Consider the following 23,270-nt stretch of genomic DNA (forward strand, 5'->3'; position numbering starts at 1 on the left):
ACGTCCACAATATTTTATTTTTATTTTTTTTTTAATACCTATTATATTCGAAATAATGTAAAGAGTTTGTGATCAAATTTAAATTGCATACTAATTTATTAGTTACTGCGTTACTAGAAAACACTGAATGGATTTTAAAAATATTAAGCTAGTTTTTAGTTCAACTGTACCTGTATGTTTTATCAGATTTGGCCGAGCAGGTCAAACATAAGTGTATACATAAATAAGCATAAATCATAATATCACAGACTAAAAATATTAGGTCAATTTATAACTCAGAATAAATTATTATAATATTTAATACTGATCTAATCTTGGGATCTAATTATTTTCTTTGATTTATGGATATTGATGGGTATGGATACGTAATAGTCTAAGCATAATAATTAGTATTCTTTCTCTATAATCTGTAGTTCACGACGTCAAAGAACTATTACTGACATTTGTTGTCAATGTCAACTCAAATATTAAAGTATGACTAACGAAAAAAAAGGCGGGAAACTCGAATAAGAACAAGCGGGTTTTTTAAATTTTTTTTATTAATTTATTAAAACTATCTCTATCAATTCTTATTATTGAATAAAATATTATATTTTCACTAAATTCAGCGACAGTAATATAATTAGCATTCATGGGGAAGCGCAGTTGTAGAAAAAGGAAAAAAAAAGATGACGATTCAGGTGATGTAGACCATGAACCTTGTAATGACAAGGATATATATTCGGAAGATACTTCTACTGACTCAGAATCTGAAATTGATAAGGCCGATAAGTATAAACCTTACTACGTCACAGATTATATTAGAAGATATCCCGAGGAATCCCCTGGGACAGAATTTGTTGTCTTTGTAGAATCCTCAGATAGTCAGAAAACCATTGGATCCAGAGACTTGCTCTCACTCTCCTCCTGTTTAAAACGATTTAATAAAGGGGTAACTTATCTTAGATCTATAAATAAATTCAAAATCGGAGTATACTTTCAAAAGCCAGACTTAGCCAATGCTTTTTTAAATAATAAAACTTTTTTAAATGACTACCATTTTAAGGCCAGTATTCCTGCTTCTTCAACAGAAGTTACAGGCGTTATTAGAAATGTACCTACAAATATATCTAATAAAAAAATATATACTATGATATCGAGTTCTAAGAAAATTATTGCTATTAAAAGAATTTTAAGAAAAAAAACCTTGACTCATGGATATGTGTTACAGCCAACTCTAACCGTGACAATTACTTTTGCTGCATCTGTATTACCTGAATATCTGGATATTGGAGGTTGGCGCCACAATGTCACTCCATATATACCACCAGTTAAACAACTACCGGTGCTTGAGGTATGGACATTTAGCTAAATTCTGTAAGAATTCTGAGCGTTGCAGCATCTGCAAAGGTGAGCATAATTATAAAACTTGTACAACTGGAATGGAAAACGCTATTTGTGTACACTGCAATGGAAATCACACAAGTGTATCACCGCAATGCCCTGTTAAACAAAAGAAAATTGCTGAAAATAGATCTAAATTCAGACCTGCTTCTTTTGGAGATATACTTAGCACTGAAATATTTCCTAAACTGGGTAACAAACCTAAAAAAAATGTAGACCTAATTTCAATTCTAAATTCTGATAACAAGAGTTTATCACTTTTAATAGAAAGCATAATCAAACTTATTTCACTACATAACACAAAGAACACATCTATTAACACTAAAAGTGTTTTGAATGTGTTATATGATACTTTTGGTAATAGACCTATTTCACAAAATTCAATCGAGACCAATTAACTATCATACAGTGGAACGCTCAGAGCCTACTGAGCAATCGACATATTTTTACACAATTTTTAAATGAACATCATATTCACATTGCTCTCATCTCAGAAACTTGGCTAAAACCACATTACAAATTAAAAATTAAAGATTATTGTATAGAACGAAATGATTGTGGTAATAACCACAATGGAGTAGCGATTATTATACATAATAGTATTAGATATAAAAAACTTCACTCTTTTTTCGACAATTCTTTGCAAACTATAGCTATTAGTATTGAAGTTAATAATTCTTGGTATTCAGTTGCCAGTATTTACTGTCCTACCAATAGTACACCTAGTTTTACTAAAGCCAAATTTAAGTTCTTTTTGGAGTCTCTTCCTAAACCCACTATCATATCTGGAGATTTAAATGCACATCATACTATGTGGGGTTGTACCTCCACTAATACAAGAGGTAAAGACATTCTTGATTGTTTAGATGAATGTAATTTGGTACTATTAAATGATAAGCAAGTTACTACTGTTGGCTCTCATATTTGGAGACCCAATGGCCTTGATTTAACTATGGTATCCCCATCCATATCATTAAAATGCGAGTGGTCGGTTCATGATGATCCGTTAGGAAGTTATCACCTGCCGACTTTTACTAAAATAAACACAAAGAACTCTTCATCAACTCCGTCAGGTGAACAACATGCTCCTATAGATGAAGTTAATAAACTTTTGTTAAATCGTATAAACCTACGTCTCGTTAATTGGGATCTTTATTCTGAAACTGTTAATCGATTACTTTTGGATTTCGAGTATGATGTCAATGAACCCTTAAACAATTACAATAGGTTCTGTAAAATTATTTTGACAGCTGTGGAACGTTCCGTTCCACGTAGGAACTTATCAAATAGCGGTGCAAATACTTCAAAGAGGCACAAACATATTGCAGTACCTTGGTGGAATAACAGGTGTGCGACAGCTGTCAATGATAGTAAAGCGGCTTACCTTAGGTTTAAACAAAATCCAACTCTCGATAATTACATAAATTTTAAAAGAGTTCAAGCTGTTAAAAAGTTAGTAATTAAGCAAGTAAGACAACAGGGGTGGCAGGAATTTTGTTCCAAATTTAATAGATTAACACCAATTTCCACTGTTTGGCAAAATATGAGAAAACTAAATTCAAAACATCGTCAAAATCATTTTAAAGATATATCATGGGTCAATGATTTTTTACGCAAATATACTCCTGATTTTGTACACTCACCTTTTGATGACAAACAGTTTAATTCTGTTAATTCATGCCCAAAATTTCTCACTGACCCATTCTCAATTGATAAAATATCCAGTGCAGTAAAATCTAGAAAAGATACAGCTAGTGGCCTTGATCGCTTAACATACAATATGTTTCGATTGCTGAATAAAATAAACCTTACTAAACTCTTACAAATTTTTAACGATTTATGGAAGGACTGTATTATCCCACCAGAATGGAAAATGGATTGTTTGATTCCAGTAATTAAACCCGGTAAAGATCCTACAAATTTCGACTCCTATAGACCTATAACATTGACGTCCTGTGCAGGCAAATTATTCGAACAATTAATTAAACAGCGTTTAGAGTTCTTTATTGAAAGTAATAGTATATTACCATCGAATCAATTTGGTTTTCGCCGTGGATATTCAGCGCGCGAAAGTTTAGCGAACTTCTATGTCGACCTTAGTACTGCTTTGAATAACGATGAATATGTTCTATCTGTTTTTTTAGATGTCGTAGGAGCTTTTAACAATGTAAATTTAACAGTTCTATCTTCGATTTTATCCTCATTTCTTCCAATGAAACTTATCGAATGGATTTATAATTTTCTTAGTAATAGAGAAGTGTATGTTAAAGTAAATAGTAAATTAATAGGACCTAGGTTAAGCTCTAAAGGAGTATGTCAAGGTGGTATTCTAAGCCCGCTACTATATATTTTATATATCTATAAACTTAATTCAATTTTAGGAAACAGTGTGAACAACTTGCAATTTGCCGATGATTTATTAATTTATATAAAAGGAAAGAATATTATTGATATGCAATTAGTGTTAAATGAGTCATTAAAAAGACTTGAGAAATATTTTTCTCTTCTTTCCCTCGATATTAGTTTAACCAAAAGTAAAGTAGTTGTTTTTCATCAAGTTCATAAATATGTTCCATTAATGAATATTATATATAATAACCAAACTCTTCCAACAGACTGTAGCGTTAAATTTCTGGGGGTAATTTTTCATCAAAATTTAAAATGGGATCTATACGTTGATTGCTTAGTAGATCGTGCTTTAAGAGCCACTAATATAATAAGATCTGTAATTGGTCGTAACTGGGGAGCTGATCCTAAAATTATCCTTTTACTTTACAAATCTCTTGTTAGAAGTAATTTTGATTACGCTTTCTTTTGTTATGCCTCAGAACATAAATTAGTAGAAAAACTCGAAAAAATTCAAAATATGAATTTAAGACTTATTTTAGGTGCTATGTATACTTCTCCAATTATCTCAATGCAAGTAGAATGTAATTTGCCTCCTATTCTTCTTCGTTTCGAATACCTAAAACTCAAATTTCTCTTCAAAGTTTTTTCAGTTTCCAATAACCCACTCATACTCAAATTATTAAATTGCCCCATTTCTATGTTTTTGAATAAAACTATTGTCAATGATTTGAATTTACGAGATGAATATAACATCTATAGTAGTAAGATACTTCCTTGTTATAATGGCCTTTATGAGAGTAAGTTCTGTAAGATCAAAATTGTTATACGTAAAGACATAAAAGAAAAGCACGATATGTATGAGACTTTATCAGAATTTATTGACTACAGGCAGATATATACAGATGGTTCCAAAAATGCACTTAGCACTTCAGTGGCTTTTTACGATTTGTCAAATAGATTTGGTCACGGTTATAAAATTTCAACTTTGGCTAGTATTTACACAGCAGAAGCAAAAGCTATATTTTTAGCATTAGAATACATAGAAAAACAGGTACTATATTCGAAATGGATTATAATTACAGATAGTATGAGTGTTCTTATGGCATTAAAAAATAACACATTCATTTCATCATCAAACTACTTAATTCAAGAAATTCGTAATAAATATTATCATCTCTGTACTATATATGGAAAAGATATTATCTTCATCTGGACCCCTTCACATATTGGAGTGTTTGGGAATGAACAAGTAGACACTTTGGCTAAAATTATTAATTCAAGTGCTGCTCGTGTTCAAGATTTACCCCTTTGTTACTCAGATTGTAGTATTGGAATACATAAAATCGTTACAACTAAATGGGAGGAGCATTGGACTCAAATATTACAGACTAAAGGCAAATGGTACCGCAAAATTAATTGGCGTATTGGAAAACCGTGGTTCTGCAAAGGAAAGGACACAAACAGAAAATTTTACTCCAATATTTGTAGATTACGAATCGGCCACGGACATTTCAACGAACACCTGCACCGAATGGGCATGATCGCTTTCCCATCATGCACATGGTGTAACTCAAATACAGCCCAATCTCTACATCACCTTTTTTTTGATTGCTCTGAATTTTCCATTCAAAGACACATTATGTTTGACGAACTTAGGATTATCTTCAAAAAACCCGAAAATATCCCGCACTCAATCCCGCTTCTCTTAAGATTTCCTTCTTGTTTCAAAGCTATTTTCACTTATATTACTACAACATTCAAGGAGCTATAAGAATACTTTTATTGAATTGCAAGACAATGATTTTTTATAATTATTTATTTTTAATTTGATAAATCCACTGGTTTAAGAAAACTCAAGAAAAGATATTTATGAAAATGTACTTACCGGATTTGACAAATGAAATATTGAAGATTATGACAATAATTGAAGCGACATTAGAAAAATAAAATTCCAGACAAATTATCTTTTTGAAGACTAGGCAGCATGGTCTCCGACCTTAGCCTGTTCCAAACGGAACAAACGTACTAAAAAAAAAAAGAAAGTATGACTAACCTAATAAAAACATTTATCTACTTATAACTATTCAAAAGTGTGTTTTAAATTATTGCAATATATGTATTAGTTATTAAATAAAGTAGTTATTAAAAATAATATTATAAAATATTTACCATGAAATAATACAACAAATTACTTATTAACTTAATACCGTTTTAAATATTCTTGTAAAATGGATCCAAATTTACCTCAAAAATTTTCAATAATTTGTGGAGATTTGTGTAATCTTTTATATGCAAAAGATTATGATAAAGCTACCGTAAATTCTCTAATCGACGAGCTTAATTCTAAGCCCTACAAGGCGCAGTTATTTGTTCGTAAACATGTAAGTGCACCTCTTTTTATTTTGTTTATAAATAAATTTTTACAAATTATTTATTAAGAATAATGTAATATAATATTGAGAATTATCAGTTGAGAATTTCAATAGGCATTAGATAAATTGCTAAATTTTATTCCAATACTTTTTATTATGAATTAATTAAATTTTTTAATGATTTCAGGATGCGGAAATGTTAGTAACAGCATTATGCCTCAGTATAAAGCCAATAGATGAGTATTTAGCAGCAAAAACATCACATTTAATAAACAGTGTAGTGACTAAACAAAGTTTACAGTTTGGCAGTGATTATTTGTGGAAAGTAATATCTTGGCATATTAATTGTATAAAAAAATGTTCTGATATTATTTTGCCTGATATTCTTCATAATATGCAATGTATTTTACAATTAAATCCACATGCAGGTCAAAAGGTAACTTTAAAATAATTTTTACTTATAATTTTAGTTGTATTACTAGTACCTGTAACTGGTAACTTTTTCTATCTCAAATATTAAGCACATACCAAGTTTTATGACCATTAGTTGAATCATTAAGGCACCTAGATTTAGAAAAAAATATAGGTAAAATTTTGTTTTTGGATGAGTGAAAATGGAATGGTAGTCTCACTTGATAGGGTATGTTGGCTATATGTAGGCCAGCATTGGACTTCATTACTTTAAAACCCTTTTCCGCTACTAAAAGTTAGTAGCAATCATAAAAAATAAAGTTTAAATTTGATCAGTCTTTGTTATAGTAGTATAAATTAATTGTTAAAACAAGGCAAATAAAAAAACCTAACTTTTAATTTACAATACAATATAGTGTTTCATACCTAACACACTAATGTTTGTAATTTATTTGGAAAATCTTGTATGTATTTATGAAAATTATGTCTAAACATTTTTATTATTATTTATTTTCTGTTACAGTTTATAGAAGATTTAATAGGTCTTGATGGAGTGTTGAGTAATTTAATAAATATTGATAAAAGTCCTATATCAAGCACTCAAAATCCACTACCAATCTGCCTTCTTGCTTTCAAATGTATGTCTTGTGTTATTACAACAGAAGATGGTAAAACAGATCAAACAAATTTAGTACCTTTAGATGTAAAGGAATGGATCTCACAACTTGTTATAAAGTTTTTAATGAAATACTCTATTAAGTTACAGGATGAATTTTTATATTGCAAAGTAAGTTTTTTTACATACATACATATTTACATATATACACATATTACATATATAAATAGGTATTTTATTTATTTTTAGCAATTTCTTTAGAATTCTTTATTAAATCATGTTTTTGTTTTGTTTATAAATATTTGTTTTTCTCTTGCAAGGTTAAGGGATCTAGAATTTGCTTTGTGATTCTATTTAAGTGACTCATAAGTGGAACAACATCTTAGTGAATGTGTATAAAATTTTAAATAAGTAATTATTAACTTTTTAGGTAATAATATCAGCCTTAAGATTATTATCACAATTGTATTTCAATGAACAAAAAATAACGATTCCATTACCTGAAGTAATGGGAATATGCCGTCATTTTGTGTTATATGGCCTCATAAACCAAGGGCCAACACCTGAGAGGTTGATGCCAGCACAGCAAACTATAGCAACTATACCACTGAAAGTAATTCCTAAAGGAGGAAAGGTTAGTAAGTAATTTGTTTTATAAGTAACTAGGTAAATGATGTCTGCACAAAAAGAGCAATGGGAGCCAAAATAATGTCTTCTAGAATTTTTGTATATGTCTGTCTGTATGTTTGTTCCAGTGTCATGTAACTACACTACTGTACCAAATTGAATGTGAATTTCACAGTTTCATATCTATGTTTTGTCTTAATATGCCATCTAGAAGTAAGTTTACTCTTATGTGACAAAACAATATATTAACTTTGTGATTTCCGAAATCCACATATGAAATTGCTGGTAAAAGCTAGTACATGAGGAATTTTAATAAGATCAGTTTTGAAGTGAGTACAAGAAGTTGTCAAGTAAACAAATTTTTTAACAATTCTTATTACAGAAACAAAAGATAAGAAAACAAAGAAATAATGCTATTGAAAGTTTAAAGAAGGAGATACCAGTATCTGACAAAAGTTTAATGAAAGATGTTGATAACTTTGAAAATCATTCTGCTTATAAACCAGCGAGTATGAATTACTTCGAACCTCAAAAAACTAAGAATACTTGGGTCTTAACAAGTGACTCTGATATGTCAGATGTTGAAAACAGTAGGGAAGCAAAACTTATAGCTTTAAAATCTAGAGTGAGGCAGAGTGCTTCAAACTTGCTATTAGTTTTAATAAAGGTAATTTATATGAAATATCTCAACTTTAATAACAATTTCATATTTTCAAACATTGGAAGCTTTTCTATATGTAACTTGCAATTTTTTCTTTATTACATTTCCTTAGAGTCATTAGAAAATCAAATTGTACATATCATGATAGATTATCAGTATTTTATTTCTAATAGCTCTCATAACAAACTTCATTATGTTAGGACAACTTAAAATATCAATTTCATGCTTTTATAATATCATACATTCATTTTGTATACTGATCACAAGTCTGCCTTATAGACTTCTTAAACCTATAATATGCAATGTACGTACAAATGTTTAATTATATAGGATTGCGATTGTAATTGTTTATCATCACAGGTTGTTATCATCTGATATTTGCGATTTTCAGATAGCAGAAAAAAGAGATATATTTGGCTACTGGTGGGCACTCTTACCAGATTCACCTGATGCCATTAACTGGTCTAGTGAAGAATCAGCTAAGAAAACTCTGGCATACTGTGCTGTCATAGATCCTATAGCAAATAGTAGGGCCAGTGTACTGAGCGTTATATTGGCTCTTTTATCCGGTTCTAGAATGTATTTGTCACAGGCTGAAACAAGGTAAGCAATTTAAAATCTTTAGTTCTGGATGTATTATCACATAGTGTCATCTAGTTCCAAACTAAGCGACACTTGTACTGATAGATATTTTTGCATCATAAAATTACATCACTTAAAGGTTAAAGTATAATTTTTTACATTCCAGCAAAAAAGATAATACTTCCTTTATACCCTTTTCCATATCTCTTGGGTATGTTATTACATGCATGCACCAAGTGCTAGTCAGTATATTGGATAGTGAGAGAAGCCATGCGGTCATAATAGTTGCATTAAAGTGCTGTGCCGCTTTAGTACAAGCAACAGCCTATCATAAGATGAGGGAAGGACTTATTAGTGATTTAGTTAGGTCTACCAAGAAGTTTCTGGTTCATAGAGGTAAGAATAGATTGACAATATTTTTAATTCAAATTAAAATAATTTTAATTAAATCAAATTTCATATGAAATAAAACAATTTGTAACCAACAAAAAAGGTTTTTTGTTGATTTAACCAAATTTCATATTTCATTTTCTTTTACCATTTGTGAAAGTGATCAGATTTTTTTTTTAATATTTCTATTTGCAATTAGCCTTTTTTTATTATTTTAGATCTGCTGTGTTAATATCTGACATTAATAATTACTTTTTTAGTCTATAAAGTGTTTATTTTTAGATCGATCTCGCATTATATTTTATCCAATAGAAGTCCTTTTTGTAAAAAAGGTTTTTATTTTACAGTAATAATTATCCTTAACTTTCAGATGTAACATTACAAGTTGGCGCATTAATAACAATTGGATGCATTTTATCAGTAGATCCAAAAGTTGATGAAATTCGAAAGTCTATACAAAAGGATACAATAGATTGTGTAAATAATTCAAATATATTAGATAAAGAATATAATGTAGATAGAGAAGGATGTGATGATTTTGAGGAGGGTTACTCAGATGATGATGAGCTTATTGATAGTGATCTCAAGTTTATTCCAAAATGTGATAAAGGAAGTGATTTAGAGAATGTTTCTTCTAATTGTTGGATATTGGATATATGTTTTAAGAATATGGGGTGGATATTTAGAGAAAATCAAGTGATAGTAAGTTATTTCTAATTGGATTTTTGTATTAGAATTGAATGGTTACAGTTTTGATAAATTTTCACAGATATGTACTTAGAATATAAAATATACATACATATAATATAAGACAGAGTGCATTCGTTCTTTAATCTTTTGGCCTACCCATAAAGATATTTATACCTACATTAATAGATATTTTTTATTCATTTATATATACGTTTTCTTGACTATATATGTATATAAATTTTTTTACAGAGATGTAAACCGTCCGCGATACCGATAATACTGGAATCTCTGCAAGTGCTTTCAGCTATTGCCTTTCACCATATGTCGGAGCTGCTACTGCCGCATCTTTCCTTGCTATCTGACATCCTATGTGAGATGTTGCAGCACGATCACCAAGATGTTGTGCTGCAGGCTGCCAGAACTGCTAGCATCATTGGAGATGCTATTCAAAAATTAGGTACGATAATTGAATTTTCTTACAACCTGACCAATCCTGCCACCTTAAAAATCAAATCAAATAAGACTGTAAAACCAGATGGGATAGTGAGGAGCTATTTGACAAGTTTTATTGTTGTAGCGAATATTTTTTTTATAATATATATAGAATAACAACAAGCTATTGAGATTTGGTTACAATTGCTTGTCAATAATTTTCATCGTAAATCGTTAATATGTCATGATTTATATTTCAGAACGTATGGATCAACCTCCGCCATTGAACCAGTGTGTAAGCTTTTGGGAGAAACTCCTTACGCCGCTGTCGTTGGTATTGCAAAGTCACGAGAATGGTCCGGCGAAGGCGGTTGTTTGTGACTGCATTGCTAACATAGGAGAGAGATCGTTCAAGGAATTGCCTGTAAGTTTTTGTTTTTCATTTTTACTTTTTTTAAATGAAACATTATGGAAACATTTTCGGTGTTTAGTTTAGTCTTTTTATTTAGCAACTTAGAATGGCAAACAACCTGATGGCCCACCTGATGGATAGTGGTGACTGTCGCCTATAGAAATGAGCAGTGACATGGACATAACAGAGTATACTGTTTCGCCCAAGATACCCCCATGCGTTGCTATTCCTGCGGACTCAGATGTTACTCCTCTGTACCCTGTTAATTCATTTCAAACCGAAACACAGCTATGTAAACACAATTGTTTCACTCCAAGCAAACGGCTTTTGTACAAAGTCTCCCTCTAATATTTAAATGAATAATATATTATTATATTACCAGGAACTTTAATGGCTATGAAGTATTATAATTCACGCGGCAAGTAATATGATAATTGACTATAAAATCCATCTTTATGCCAAAATTCATTGAAATCTATTCAGCTATTAAAGCGCATATGAGTAACAAACGTCTTTACAAATTTTAACAATTATATAATTGTTAAAATTTTGTAAAAGTTAATACTATTATACGGACAGAAAGTTAGTATTATTATATAATAATACTAACTTTCTGTCCGCTACTTCGTACGCATGGAAATAGGAAACCCCCATTCGCCCATGATACCCCCCATGTGTTGCCATTCCTGAGGACTCAGGTGTTATTCCTCTGTACCCGAAAATTCACGCCATACCGTGCCCTTCAAATTCATTCATGCCCTTCAAACCGAAACACAGCCATGCAAACACAACTGCTTCACGGTTGAAATACAAATGGGACAGAGGTACCCAAGCAATCGACTTTTGTACAAAGTCTCCCTCTGGTATTAGACCTTTAGGAACACACAAGTCGCATCCAATTTGTGCAGTAGTTTTTGCGTGATGCTTTAACAGACATACAGAGAGACAGACAAAATTTCTAATAAAAATTGGTCCTATAATGCTTTCCTAAATTTTTTAAGATAACGAAACCCCCAACAAATACCTTTTTTTTATGAAACCCCGTATCAAATGATTACAAATCAAAGACACTGTAATTTAAATAAGACCAAAAGCTTTTATTAAAAATATTCTAAAAATATAACACTTCATAGATTCTTTTTAATTTTTAATGTGAAGAATGAAATTATTTCATTATGTAAAGAATTTCGCGGAACCCTGGTGCCTCTTACGGAACCCCTAGGTTTCTCGGAACCCACTTTAGGATTCGCTGTTATAATTAACCCTCATATACATTTTCTTAAATACTTCCCATGTTACAAACACCGTGTACTTACAAATATATTACTAAGATTAGTATGATAAATAAGTATCTATGCATAGTATCAAGTGTAGATGATTAATATTATGGATGTACCTACAGAGCCGCAAGCAGATGGTATGCTGTACTCTGCTGGTTGGTTCCTGCGGGGACGAGGAGGCCACAGTAAGGGCGGCCGCCGTACGCGCCCTCGCCATGACCGTCGTCTACCGCACGCTAAGAGAGGTAAGTGCATTTACATTATATGCTCTTAAACGTTATACTATTATACTAGTATTCGAGCCAGTATGGCGGCTTTTGACATTAAGATAAAAGAAAATACCTTTATTTAAATTCCTTCATTACATAAGATGTAAAATAGAAATTATTGATATTTTTAAAGGAATTTTCTGTCAGTGAACCGGAACATTTTTTTACAAAGGAAGAGGTATCGAGAAGTGAAAAAAAAAAAAATTAAAGATACCGTATTAACTCGATAGTTGAACATGCCAAATATTGATTATATGGGTCTCCTAAACAGACAAGATTGCATAGATGGAGTTGAAAAGAAACTAGGTGTATTAGTTTTAAAAGTGAAAAGGTTCTCGATTCACATATTATGTTAATAATTTTCAAATTTTAAATTCAAATTATTTTTATTCATAGACAGAGTTTACAAGCACTTTTAAATCGTCATTATTTTTTTAAATCTACTGCAGGGTTCTAGAAAGTTGTTATTTATTGAGAAGAGCACGCAAAAAACTCAACGGTTACTTTTTTAAATTTTTGTTAACATATGTAATATATTATAAGTTTACATATATTTAAATGTACTATGTTTAAAATTACTTGGTCAATAAAAAGCCAGTACTTGATCGAATAATACTATGCATGTTTGTCATTCAAGTAATCGTTTAGTATGTAATAAGCTTTGTTTATTTAAAGTAACAAATACATGTGATCATGATTATAATCACGAATGAGGTACTTAGGCACACGATACACTCATTTTGCCGATCAATGTATAAAAAGACTTATTGGCCCGTATATAAGACAATTTAATGATATCCAATAATAGTTACAAATAAAAAGTCGATTATTTGATTGAATATATCGTTTTGTTACTAATTTCATTAAAGAACGTTTCTGTGATACTTTCATCCAAACTTGGTTGACCGTTTCATTTGTCTCTTAAACAGACAGACAGATTCTATAAATCATAAGTGATATAAGGGTAAGCATACCAATGCCACTCGGATTAATTCGATTAGTTATCGGTATTATTCATCACTGGAGATTTAATCAGAATTTGCATTGAGATTTTGGTGTTTTGAGATTTATAAGTCGGGGTAGTTTTCTTTTTTTTAATGGATGATAATTGAATGGAAGGTCCGCCTGCGCTAACAGTATACGTTGGCGGGGCACCAGTGAATGATAATAGGTGAGAATGAAAAGGCCATTTATACTAATCCATCACCATGTATAAAAGTATTTGTATTTGTGCATCGTTATGAATACACTTGGAATTCATCACGATGGTTTCCAGAGAAGGCCACGTGGAGGTCGACCTGAAAGGTTATATTGCTATTAATGAGACTGGTAGTCCGCATTACTAACAATCCCTTCCCAATGGGAGTAGTATACCGCTGGGATACGGTGCTCTGATTGACCAGATTAGATTGTTAATAAAACCTGTTTAAAATATTTTCATTTGTTTAAGGATATCTGCTTCGTGAGCGATTGTGGGGAGAATATTGTACGGGCCCTGGCGGAACCAACGCTAGTGGTGCGAACAAAGGCTGCCTGGGCCCTTGGAAACCTTAGCGATGCGCTCGTTTTGAATATGTAAGTCACGAGAGTCTCCAATATGGTAAATTAAACATTTTGGCCATCCCCTACTAGATGGAGTCATTGAATGAAGATGGCTTAGGACCGTGCCTTATGGCAGTCTGTGGGGGAGGCCTATGTTCAACAGTAGACAGATATTGACTGAGATGATGATAATGAAACATTTTAGCTAAGGTGATGATGAAACGTATTCTGATTCTCAAAAATGGCGAAAAACTGGTGGGCTAAAATATTACTTGACGAATTTACAGAATTTTTATTATTAAGTAAATTATAAAATTATAATTAGGTATATATATAGTAGCTTAATTAGCGTTATCTTCTATTTTCCCAACACGTTATAATTTGTTTGCCATATTTGTGCTGTTAAAAACGATTATTAGTGACTATACTTATATCATTGATACATAATAAAATCTATTTTTGGAGATCAATAAGACACACGTTTTATATTTTTACGTTATTTCTAGTCGTAATTTATTGAACTATTATCAGAACACGCGCCAAAATGTAGCAAACGTTTTTCCTTGACCTCGAATAATATTATGACAAATACAATTTGTACGTAATAATACGAAAGCATACTTGTTCAGATCAAACAATGAGGTCATCTCGTCCGAGCTGTTTGTGTGGCGCCGAAATAGAATTGCTAATAGGTACATATAAAAGAACGCAGTAGAATATTGTCAACATGTTAGGTAACCTTATGAATTGGCAAGCGCGACTCATACCAGTACGGTACTTTTTGTAAGCATATTTATATTGGCATATAAACGCCCACCTGACGAAAAGTGGCAGTTGTCACCCATAGACATAAATAGTACCATTGACATTATAGAGTATTCGGTAATGCTTATAGAATCATAATTTAGAAGGCCGGCAATGCACAAGCACATCCTCTCGTGTTGCATGTGTTCATGTGTGAATGTAGCCGCTTTCAATCAGATGGATCATTTACTTGTTTGCCTCTTTAATAATAAAAAAATTTCTACGGTGTATACTACGGTTTTACTACTACTATATAGGATTATGGTATTATACCTTCGTGTCCTGTAATTTCACTGCTATATCCCACTCTTTAAATCGAAACACAGCTATGCAACTAAAGCAGAATTGGGGTGCTTATGCAAACGAAATTTGTACAGTTTGTATTAATATCTTTACATATGTTTATTGTTCAACCATAATGAAATAGCGCTTTATTTTTTACCGTTAGAACAGAATCTGGCACTTTTTTCAATATATCAGGGGGTTTACCATGAAATGAATTTCCGAATTTTCGGGCTCAACCTCTTGTTTTCGTTCAAACCGAAATAGGCCCAATAAATGGAGCTTAACATTTCATTCGTCATAAATCCTACCATAAAAATTTAAAGAAACGATATTTTAACACTTTTAATATTTTTAAATGGTATATATTAGATATAGTATATAGTATATATTAAATATGTAATTTTAACATCAAATTTTTGTTTCGTTCGGCCCCGAAATTTCAGAAAACATTTCGTGCTAGATCCTCTGGTTTTTGTTTCGTCTTTTTTATACGGTTTTAATTTGACGGCATGGCTATAAATGTATTGTTTATTATTTCTAGCACTTTTTTTTTTATCCAAAACTCAATTTTGTTTATATGTGTTATGACCCTCTATAGACTATGACCTGCGGTCGTTGAACTGCTCAAGTAATAAAATAAAACGAGTAAAATAGAGTAATGATTAATACGTAGAAAACAGTTTAATATTAATTCTAAATGACACCAAATGACACTTAATTTGTTAAAAGGGGGAAAAAACACTAAACGCTTTTGCAAATGCTTTTATTCTTATAATGTTTATTAACAGGGAAGAGCCAGAGGTCGATGATATTGACGATGATTTGTTACGTCGGCTTCTAGAGGTCAGCATTCAATGTGCCACCGATAATGATAAGGTACGAGGTTTGATGTGTTTTATCATTTCTCCCGACAAATTTAATGTAAACAACTCGTATAGGTGAGTACATATCTATACAAATGGTTGACGTTACAAGATAGCTTTTTTCCTGCACGGGGTTGTCATTCTTTGGATTGTAACGGTTATTTTTTTCGAACAATAAAATATTTTTTTACAAAAAAAAGAAACGGTAATTTCGGTGAATGGGATCCACATCTCATTTCCATGGAAAATATAAAAATGTACTGATAATGTCGCGTAGTGCGTTAGTTCTAAATACATGTGAATAGTTTCCTTAATATTGGCAAAAATTGTTCAATACAGAATTCAAATCTTTCGTCTTTTTTATTTACTGGCGTTTACCTGCGACTTCGTTTGCATGACTACGATATGTTTATTGATATTGATTTACTTGATTTTCTTCATCCCATATGTATACCAAATTTCATAGTGTATGATTCAGCCTTTAAGGGGCTAAAATGTAATAAATCTCATTTTTACATTGATAATATACGTAATGTTGTAAATGTGAAAGTGAGTTTATTTGTGTGATAGGACTTATCCTATCACAATTCTAATATAAAGAGTAATTATTTATTGTTGGCAACCCTAGTAATATCCGGGTGTGATGGGGAAACCGTCCCGCTTCTCTATACCTATTCACGTTATTGATACAATGGGGCGCGCACGTGTTTGCTTATTATTAATATAATGGCCATTACTTTATGATTTAGTGGGCAAAGTACAGAATAATTATCTTTATTGCCTTTTGACATTTTACCAATTACTGCGAAACTATCGATAAAGTCAATATTTATGTATGTATGTATAGTACTTATTTTACTTACCTTAATGACCTGTACCCAGCAACGGCTTCCTAAAGAGGAAGATTTTTGCATAACATGAAATTGAAAAAGTAACCCCGTCTGCGTTATCAGTAGGCTCTGGCGGGGCACCAGTGAATAGCTGAGGATGAAAGTAGGTCAGTTGCTTCATCCTGACGAATTCACCATTGAGAATTAACTAAAGTAGGTTCACGTGAAGGGCGACTTGAGAGAATATTTTTATAATGGGTGAAAATGAAATGGTAATCCCGCGATTGCTGTCGATATCGCTGGAAAGGCACTAGTAACAGATCAGAATAAAAGCAGATGAGTTGGCCCATCGTGATGAATTCAACAAGAATTAACCACGATGGTTTCTAGAGAGAAGCGCATGGAGGTTGACTTAATAGTGTATATTACTAGCAATGGTACTATTTGAATCCATTATTAACGATCTTGTTTCCTATGACAGAATGTATTAGAGCCTCTAGACCTATTGATAATAGTTCCCTTAATATATGTTATATATAAAAATCTCGTGTCACTATTCTGCGATTGGGCTCGACCGATTTTTATGTTGTTTGTTTGTATTTTTATATATGTTAGATAAGTAGAGAATAAGTGGTAAAGTATATTTCGTGTCGCTAGGTGATTAGAGTGTCCCTATCCAGAAAAAATATTTATGTAGTTATATATATATATATATATATATATATATATATATATATATATATATATATATATATATATATATATATATATATATATATATATATATATATATAAACTTAGTATTGCCATGTTGATCAGGTGGATTGTTGTAGGGTTTCTTTAGTATTGTTAAGCTATCATTTATTACTTCCTACATATTACATGATGTAAAGCTATTACGACAATAATTTTAATATTTAAATGTTTATATATATGTATATTTTCTTTTTCAGATTAAAATGAGTGCTACGCGCGGTCTTGGGAATTTTCTACGGTTGATAAATAATGAGCACTTGGTCCGTAGTCCGCAAATTAAAACCTTATGCGAGACAGCGTTAGAGAGGCTTTTGCATTGCGCATGTAAAGTGAGCAATATGAAAGTACGATGGAACGCGTGCTACGCGATGGGCAACGCTATGAAGAATGAACATCTCTTCACATGCTTCAATGGCTGGCAGGTACATATTCTATAAAAAATGTCTTTGGAACCTGTTATATGTATATAGACCCTGAACTATCATTGAAAGTGTCAAATGCATTTTTTCTTTCGCAATCAAAGATATCATACAAATACATATCGTTCCGCATAAACTACGACTTCAGTCGTGACTCTGCCGTTAAACGATGAAATTAGGCGAATAAAGCCGAAAGACACTACTCTCATCTATACGTCCTTTTACTTTAATGACGTGTTTTAAGTAAATATTTTTTATAATTAAATGCACAAATTAAAGTGATAATATCCTAAATCCCACTTAATGCAAACATTTGATACTGGCGCTTGTTTAAACAATATAATATTTCGTCAGATTAGAATACTTTATGACATGGAAATAAAGAGATATTTATTGTAAACATTAAAAAATTTTTATCTATTTGAATAAAATTTTGTTAGATTTACAAAATACATATGAAGATTAAATTCATTATTATCTATCTTATGCTCAATTTAAGTAAAGATTTACTTTATACATTAAACCTCAAACGTCTAAATAATCTAGTTTAACTAATAATTTTTATCCTTTTCTTTCGAGAAAAAGAAGAAAGAGACAGAATATTGTAATAATTAAAATAAGCTTATAGGAGATTATACGAATAATATTTTATGACATTAGGATAGTTTTTTTGGATAAGGTGGTATAAGATTATCAGTTAATAATATAATAATATATCTGACTATATATATACATATGATTAAACTGTTATTAGATCGTGCCTGATGTATAAAGTAATACGTAAAAACTGGACAGTTTCTGATAAGATCAGTATGATGATAACTAAGTACTTGTGTAAAAATATAGTATGTACAGTATATTCAAGTAAAATATCTCCATGCGCATGAAATATATATATAGAATATCCATTTACAGATGTTTAACCGTTTGTTTGTGGTTTAATCCTCTCATTATCCCTTGTTATTGCTGTTGTTATTTCCGTTGTTATACCTTGACCAGACACAAGTTTAATTATCCCTTTCCATCCTAGAAGAGAACTTAGCAACAGGGTCGCCCATTATAGCCTCTTTATCTTGTTTTTCGACTGACTTCAATAAGAAGGAGGTTTCCAGGTCTGTTGTATTTTTTTAAAGTTTGTTACCTCATACTCCGTCAGTTGTAAACGGATTTAGAAAATTCTTTTTTTATCTAAAGGAATAAGCTTACAGATTGTCATGGGAATTTTATCAAAATCGTTTCAGCCCTTTAGTTCTTAAATCAAAATAACTGGTTTTGCCATAATTGAAGTCGATTTTATTTTGTGGAACACAGTTTAATTATTTGTAATACTGATTTATTTTGTTCTTGTGTGCATATTTTGTGAAATCTTATATTTCTTTTAGAGAAGCAATAATTTGCATTTATGTATTTCATACTCATATATTCAGCGTCAAGTATTTTCGAGCTTATGCAGCCTGGCCCAAGAGTGCAAGAATCTAAAAGTACGTATTAACGCGGCGCTAGCATTACGGGCGCCAACCTCTCGCGTGCAATACGGACAACAATTCGCGGCCGTATGGAGCGCTGTCATGGCTGCCATGGATAGTGCAGCTAATGTCGACGACTTCACTGAATACCAGCATAAGGATAACCTCATCGAACAGGTAAATATAGTGTGGTACAGATAGGGTTGACAGACAAAATTTTATTTTAGGATTTGTTTCTGTCTTTGCTATATATAAGGCAAAAGTTTTCTTGGAAAGGGGTTACAAAATGACTCTTAGTATAAGTACCTTAAAAGGCTTATTTTTTGTATTCTCATAGCTACGGTAACAACCAATATTTAGAAAGAGGGAGAAAGAGAGAACATTTATTAAACACAAAATTGTAATTAAACATTTTTTCTTTGAAAGAAAAAAAAAGAAATTAGTTTCACTGGTAGAATATTCTTTTAAAAGAATGCAATTGAAATTTATTTTGTAATTTTCTAGCTTCCATCCTCGTATCCAATCCATCGGACAATTACATTCATATAAGTATTATCTTATTTTCAGTTATGTGTCACTCTGGCGCACATGTGCTGTCTTCTCACGAAGTCTGATCTTACAGAGATCTTGGACCCTCTAGTGTTTCATCACGAATGTGCTAAAACTCTTTATACTCAGCTGTGTCATAAACTTCCGCCAGAAAATGCATCCTGCCTCAAGATACTGCAAGCTGCTAAATATGTGACAGTTGATTTGACAGCGAACTGTAATACACAACAGCAGTCACTGGGAATGTTACAGGATATTTTCATATGGGACATGTAAACGTAGTAAATATTTTAATTAGTTTTATTATAAATGTTTATTGTAATTGTAAATGTTATAAATGTATTATAAATTTTTTCCAGTTTAAATAAATATTATGGCAAGTAAAGATATCAAATAGTCCTGGGAATATCACACAGCGTCATCTAGTCCCGATCTAAGCATAACTATTATTATACGTCATAAAAAATTATGTACATAGTGCATAATGCATATTTATCACATAATATATGCTGAACGTGTCCAATTTATTAAAAAAATTGTAATTAGAAAATTTTCGATTTTGTGATTTGTAGTGTATGACATTTTTTTAAACGGAAAATTTTATTTAATGGATTTTTATTATAATTGTGTATATAAATGATCTGATTACTCAGAGTAGATAATGAAATTTGTTAACTGTTTAAATGTATGGACAGTGTTTTGAAATATATAGTAAGTATTTTTTTAATTATAAATTTAATATAAGATTGTTATTTACAATACTCTCTTCGTAAGGGCCTTATAGCAGTTTTAGAGTGAAAGGTCCAAATTAGGTTACACTTCCTTTCTGTAGATTTATACCCTTAAATGCACTTGTTATTTATGTATGAGTAACAGATACGATAGATCCAAATTGATTTGTTAAAAACCTGTTTTGTAATTTTAGAGACTGCTAACTGATAATATACAATGGTTTTCTAATATTGACATTGCATAGAAAAATATCACTTAAATACTCCTTCGTTTCTATGTTTTTATGTTCACTCAGTTGTAATGAGTCCAAATTTTCCTAGATGAGGGGCTAACAAATCGGTAAATATGTTTTCATTTTTGATAATGAAATATGAATAAAAAGATGCTAAACATCATTCTATCTTATTTACGCGGTAGCGAAAACGAACCTCTCGATTTATTACTTTGTTTTTTATTTTAGGGGATTGTGCCAACTTCATTTCTGTCACCGTTAAATACCTTATATAAGCGATTATCTTAATTTTCGCATTTAGCATTTTACTAATAATGTTTGTATGTAAAAGTTTCATTGTAAGTCATTAATTATATAGGTAGATTTATCTTTGTAAGAAGTTCTTTCAGGTAATGATGTTATTTATCTAAAATACATCAGTTAAAAAATGAACGAATAATCCTTGTCCTTGTTAAATGTTAATAATAAACACTTATTTCTTGGTAAGGGGGACTTCCTAAAATCAGAACGTGGTAAAACCCCGGTGTCATAGTATTTGCTATGTATGTATTTGTATCTCAATACCCATACGTCATGTTTTAATTTCTGAACATAGTTCGGCTTTTGTTGTATGGGTGAATTTCCTTTCACGCTAATCAATGTCTGTTACTCTTTGTCATTTATTCTTTGTGTAGATTTCACAGTGGTTTTGTTATTGTAACTCTTAATTAACATAATTTATTTATTATTATAAAAATAAACAAAATAAAAGTATTAACGTAATTATTTGGTTTTATTTAAATCTTGACGCAAGGTCTTTTACGAAGAACCTTATTGATATAGCTTCAAGAGATTTAAATAAGATTTAAGTGGTATCATTAGCCGGTTTCAAAAAAAGGAAGTTTTTCGTCAGAATTTTTAATTTTTTTTTTGTATGTTCATAATATTCTTTTTTATCTGAAAGGATATATACTTGTAGATTGGTTCCATACAAATTTTATCAAAATCGGTTCAGTAGTTTTTAGATAAAAATATTTGATTTTGCTACAACTGAAGTCAAGTTCATCAAGTCAAGTAAATTTATTGAAATTTAATGTTGTTGTTAATATTTGGTGAAATATCGAGTTTCTATGCTTTTTAAAAATATTGTCCTTATTTAATTTTATGTTCTAGATAATATTTGACCGGTTTCACCTTGTAATAATGTTTAAAATAATTCTCAGGTCTGTGAATGTCATGAGGACTATCAAAATCGGAATTTATTAGATATTACGTTTCCGTGAGTTTAAAGTTTACAGTCAATTAATGTCAATGAGGTCTTCAGAAATGATAAGCAATTAATTTGATTTTTATCAATACATATAATAAAGTCGTAACTGATGGTTGTCTGTATATGGAACATATATATGAAAAACTATTATGGGGGGGGGGGGGGGGGGCTGGGCTTTATAAACGCAATAGAACCCAAAACAATTATTTTTAGAATTTTTGTCTGTTTGTACATTTGTGTAATCTTCAAAACTGCTTAACCAATTTGAATGGGTTTTTTGTTACTCATACGTTCCAGTTTGCTCCATTTAACATTTAGTGTTTGTTTTATTTTAATCGGTTCACAATTAAAATCGTTACTGATCGCTGTTTGTACATGGAAGATGTATAAGAAAAATTATTATAGGGGGATTTATGAAATAGTCTGTAACCTGTAGTCTTTTGAGGAAAAACCTCAACAGAGAGCCCATTCCGTAACCTGAGCGTTCGTGGGAGAAAACATTTCTGAAACCGCGCAATAAGCGACCATCTATGTTCGTAAGATATGGGGGTGAAGCTCGATGGCGAGCGATAAACACCTGTAATTCCTTTAATGTTATGGTAGGTACTCATCGCCTAATCGATGGTTGGACCAAGTAACCGCCGTTACGGGACTGTCGATTGCAGCTGCCCTGCGAGAAGCTGAAGACCGTGTAAAATGGAATAACATCATAAGAGAGGCAACAGACACCTTTCAAGGACACGACCTACAGTAGTGAAGAGGACGAAGAGAGAGAGAGGTACTCATGGGCGACGATAGTCACTTATTATCAAATGAGCCGCACGCTCGTTTCCCCACTTTGTTATAAAAAAAATCTGCTTATCTACATTTAAAATAGTTGAATAAAACTTCCTTTAAAATGGCATTTAATTTTTGACCTTCTGTAATGTAGATATTAGGAAAAAATTATAACAATAATAAACCGATCGCTTAAAATGCTTACGCACGAAATCACGCGGGTTAATAATGCTCCAACATAGGGAGATTATGAATAAATACGAGTAGATAACATGACTTATATGGTAAGTAA

General features: G+C 31.3%; 1 protein-coding gene and 1 long non-coding RNA gene across 2 annotated transcripts; one reads left to right on the forward strand and one right to left on the reverse strand.

Moving 5' to 3' along the window:
* Positions 1–492: 492 nt before the first annotated feature.
* On the reverse strand, positions 493–3,508 carry LOC128201206 (uncharacterized). The gene is made up of 3 exons (XR_008253111.1): positions 2,405–3,508; positions 1,186–1,381; positions 493–749 (listed from the first exon to the last, which is right to left on the reverse strand). It is a non-coding gene; the product is annotated as an uncharacterized LOC128201206 (long non-coding RNA).
* Positions 3,509–5,774: 2,266 nt separating this feature from the next.
* On the forward strand, positions 5,775–21,714 carry LOC113520554 (HEAT repeat-containing protein 6). Its single transcript, XM_026905918.3, has 16 exons — positions 5,775–6,113; positions 6,292–6,540; positions 7,039–7,302; positions 7,562–7,765; positions 8,141–8,425; positions 8,811–9,022; positions 9,168–9,397; positions 9,762–10,093; positions 10,331–10,538; positions 10,774–10,937; positions 12,328–12,450; positions 13,925–14,049; positions 15,894–15,981; positions 17,752–17,976; positions 19,401–19,616; positions 20,007–21,714. Exons 1-16 carry the CDS (start codon positions 5,961–5,963, stop codon positions 20,262–20,264), a joined length of 3,336 nt encoding a protein of 1,111 aa, XP_026761719.2. The 5' UTR covers positions 5,775–5,960; the 3' UTR covers positions 20,265–21,714.
* The last annotated feature ends 1,556 nt before the right edge of the window (positions 21,715–23,270 follow it).

Source organism: Galleria mellonella, unplaced genomic scaffold, assembly GCF_026898425.1.
Source record: "Galleria mellonella isolate WM207_F2 unplaced genomic scaffold, CSIRO_AGI_GalMel_v1 utg36, whole genome shotgun sequence".
Taxonomy (NCBI): Eukaryota; Metazoa; Arthropoda; class Insecta; order Lepidoptera; family Pyralidae; genus Galleria; species Galleria mellonella.

Excerpts from the sequence above, each read along its gene's own strand:
- LOC113520554 (XM_026905918.3), top strand. The coding sequence starts at position 5,961 with ATGGATCCAAATTTACCTCAAAAATTTTCAATAATTTGTGGAGATTTG. Across the intron at positions 15,982-17,751 it reads GTGCCACCGATAATGATAAG|ATTAAAATGAGTGCTACGCG; the intron begins GTACGAGGTTTG and ends TTTCTTTTTCAG. Across the intron at positions 19,617-20,006 it reads AGGATAACCTCATCGAACAG|TTATGTGTCACTCTGGCGCA; the intron begins GTAAATATAGTG and ends TCTTATTTTCAG.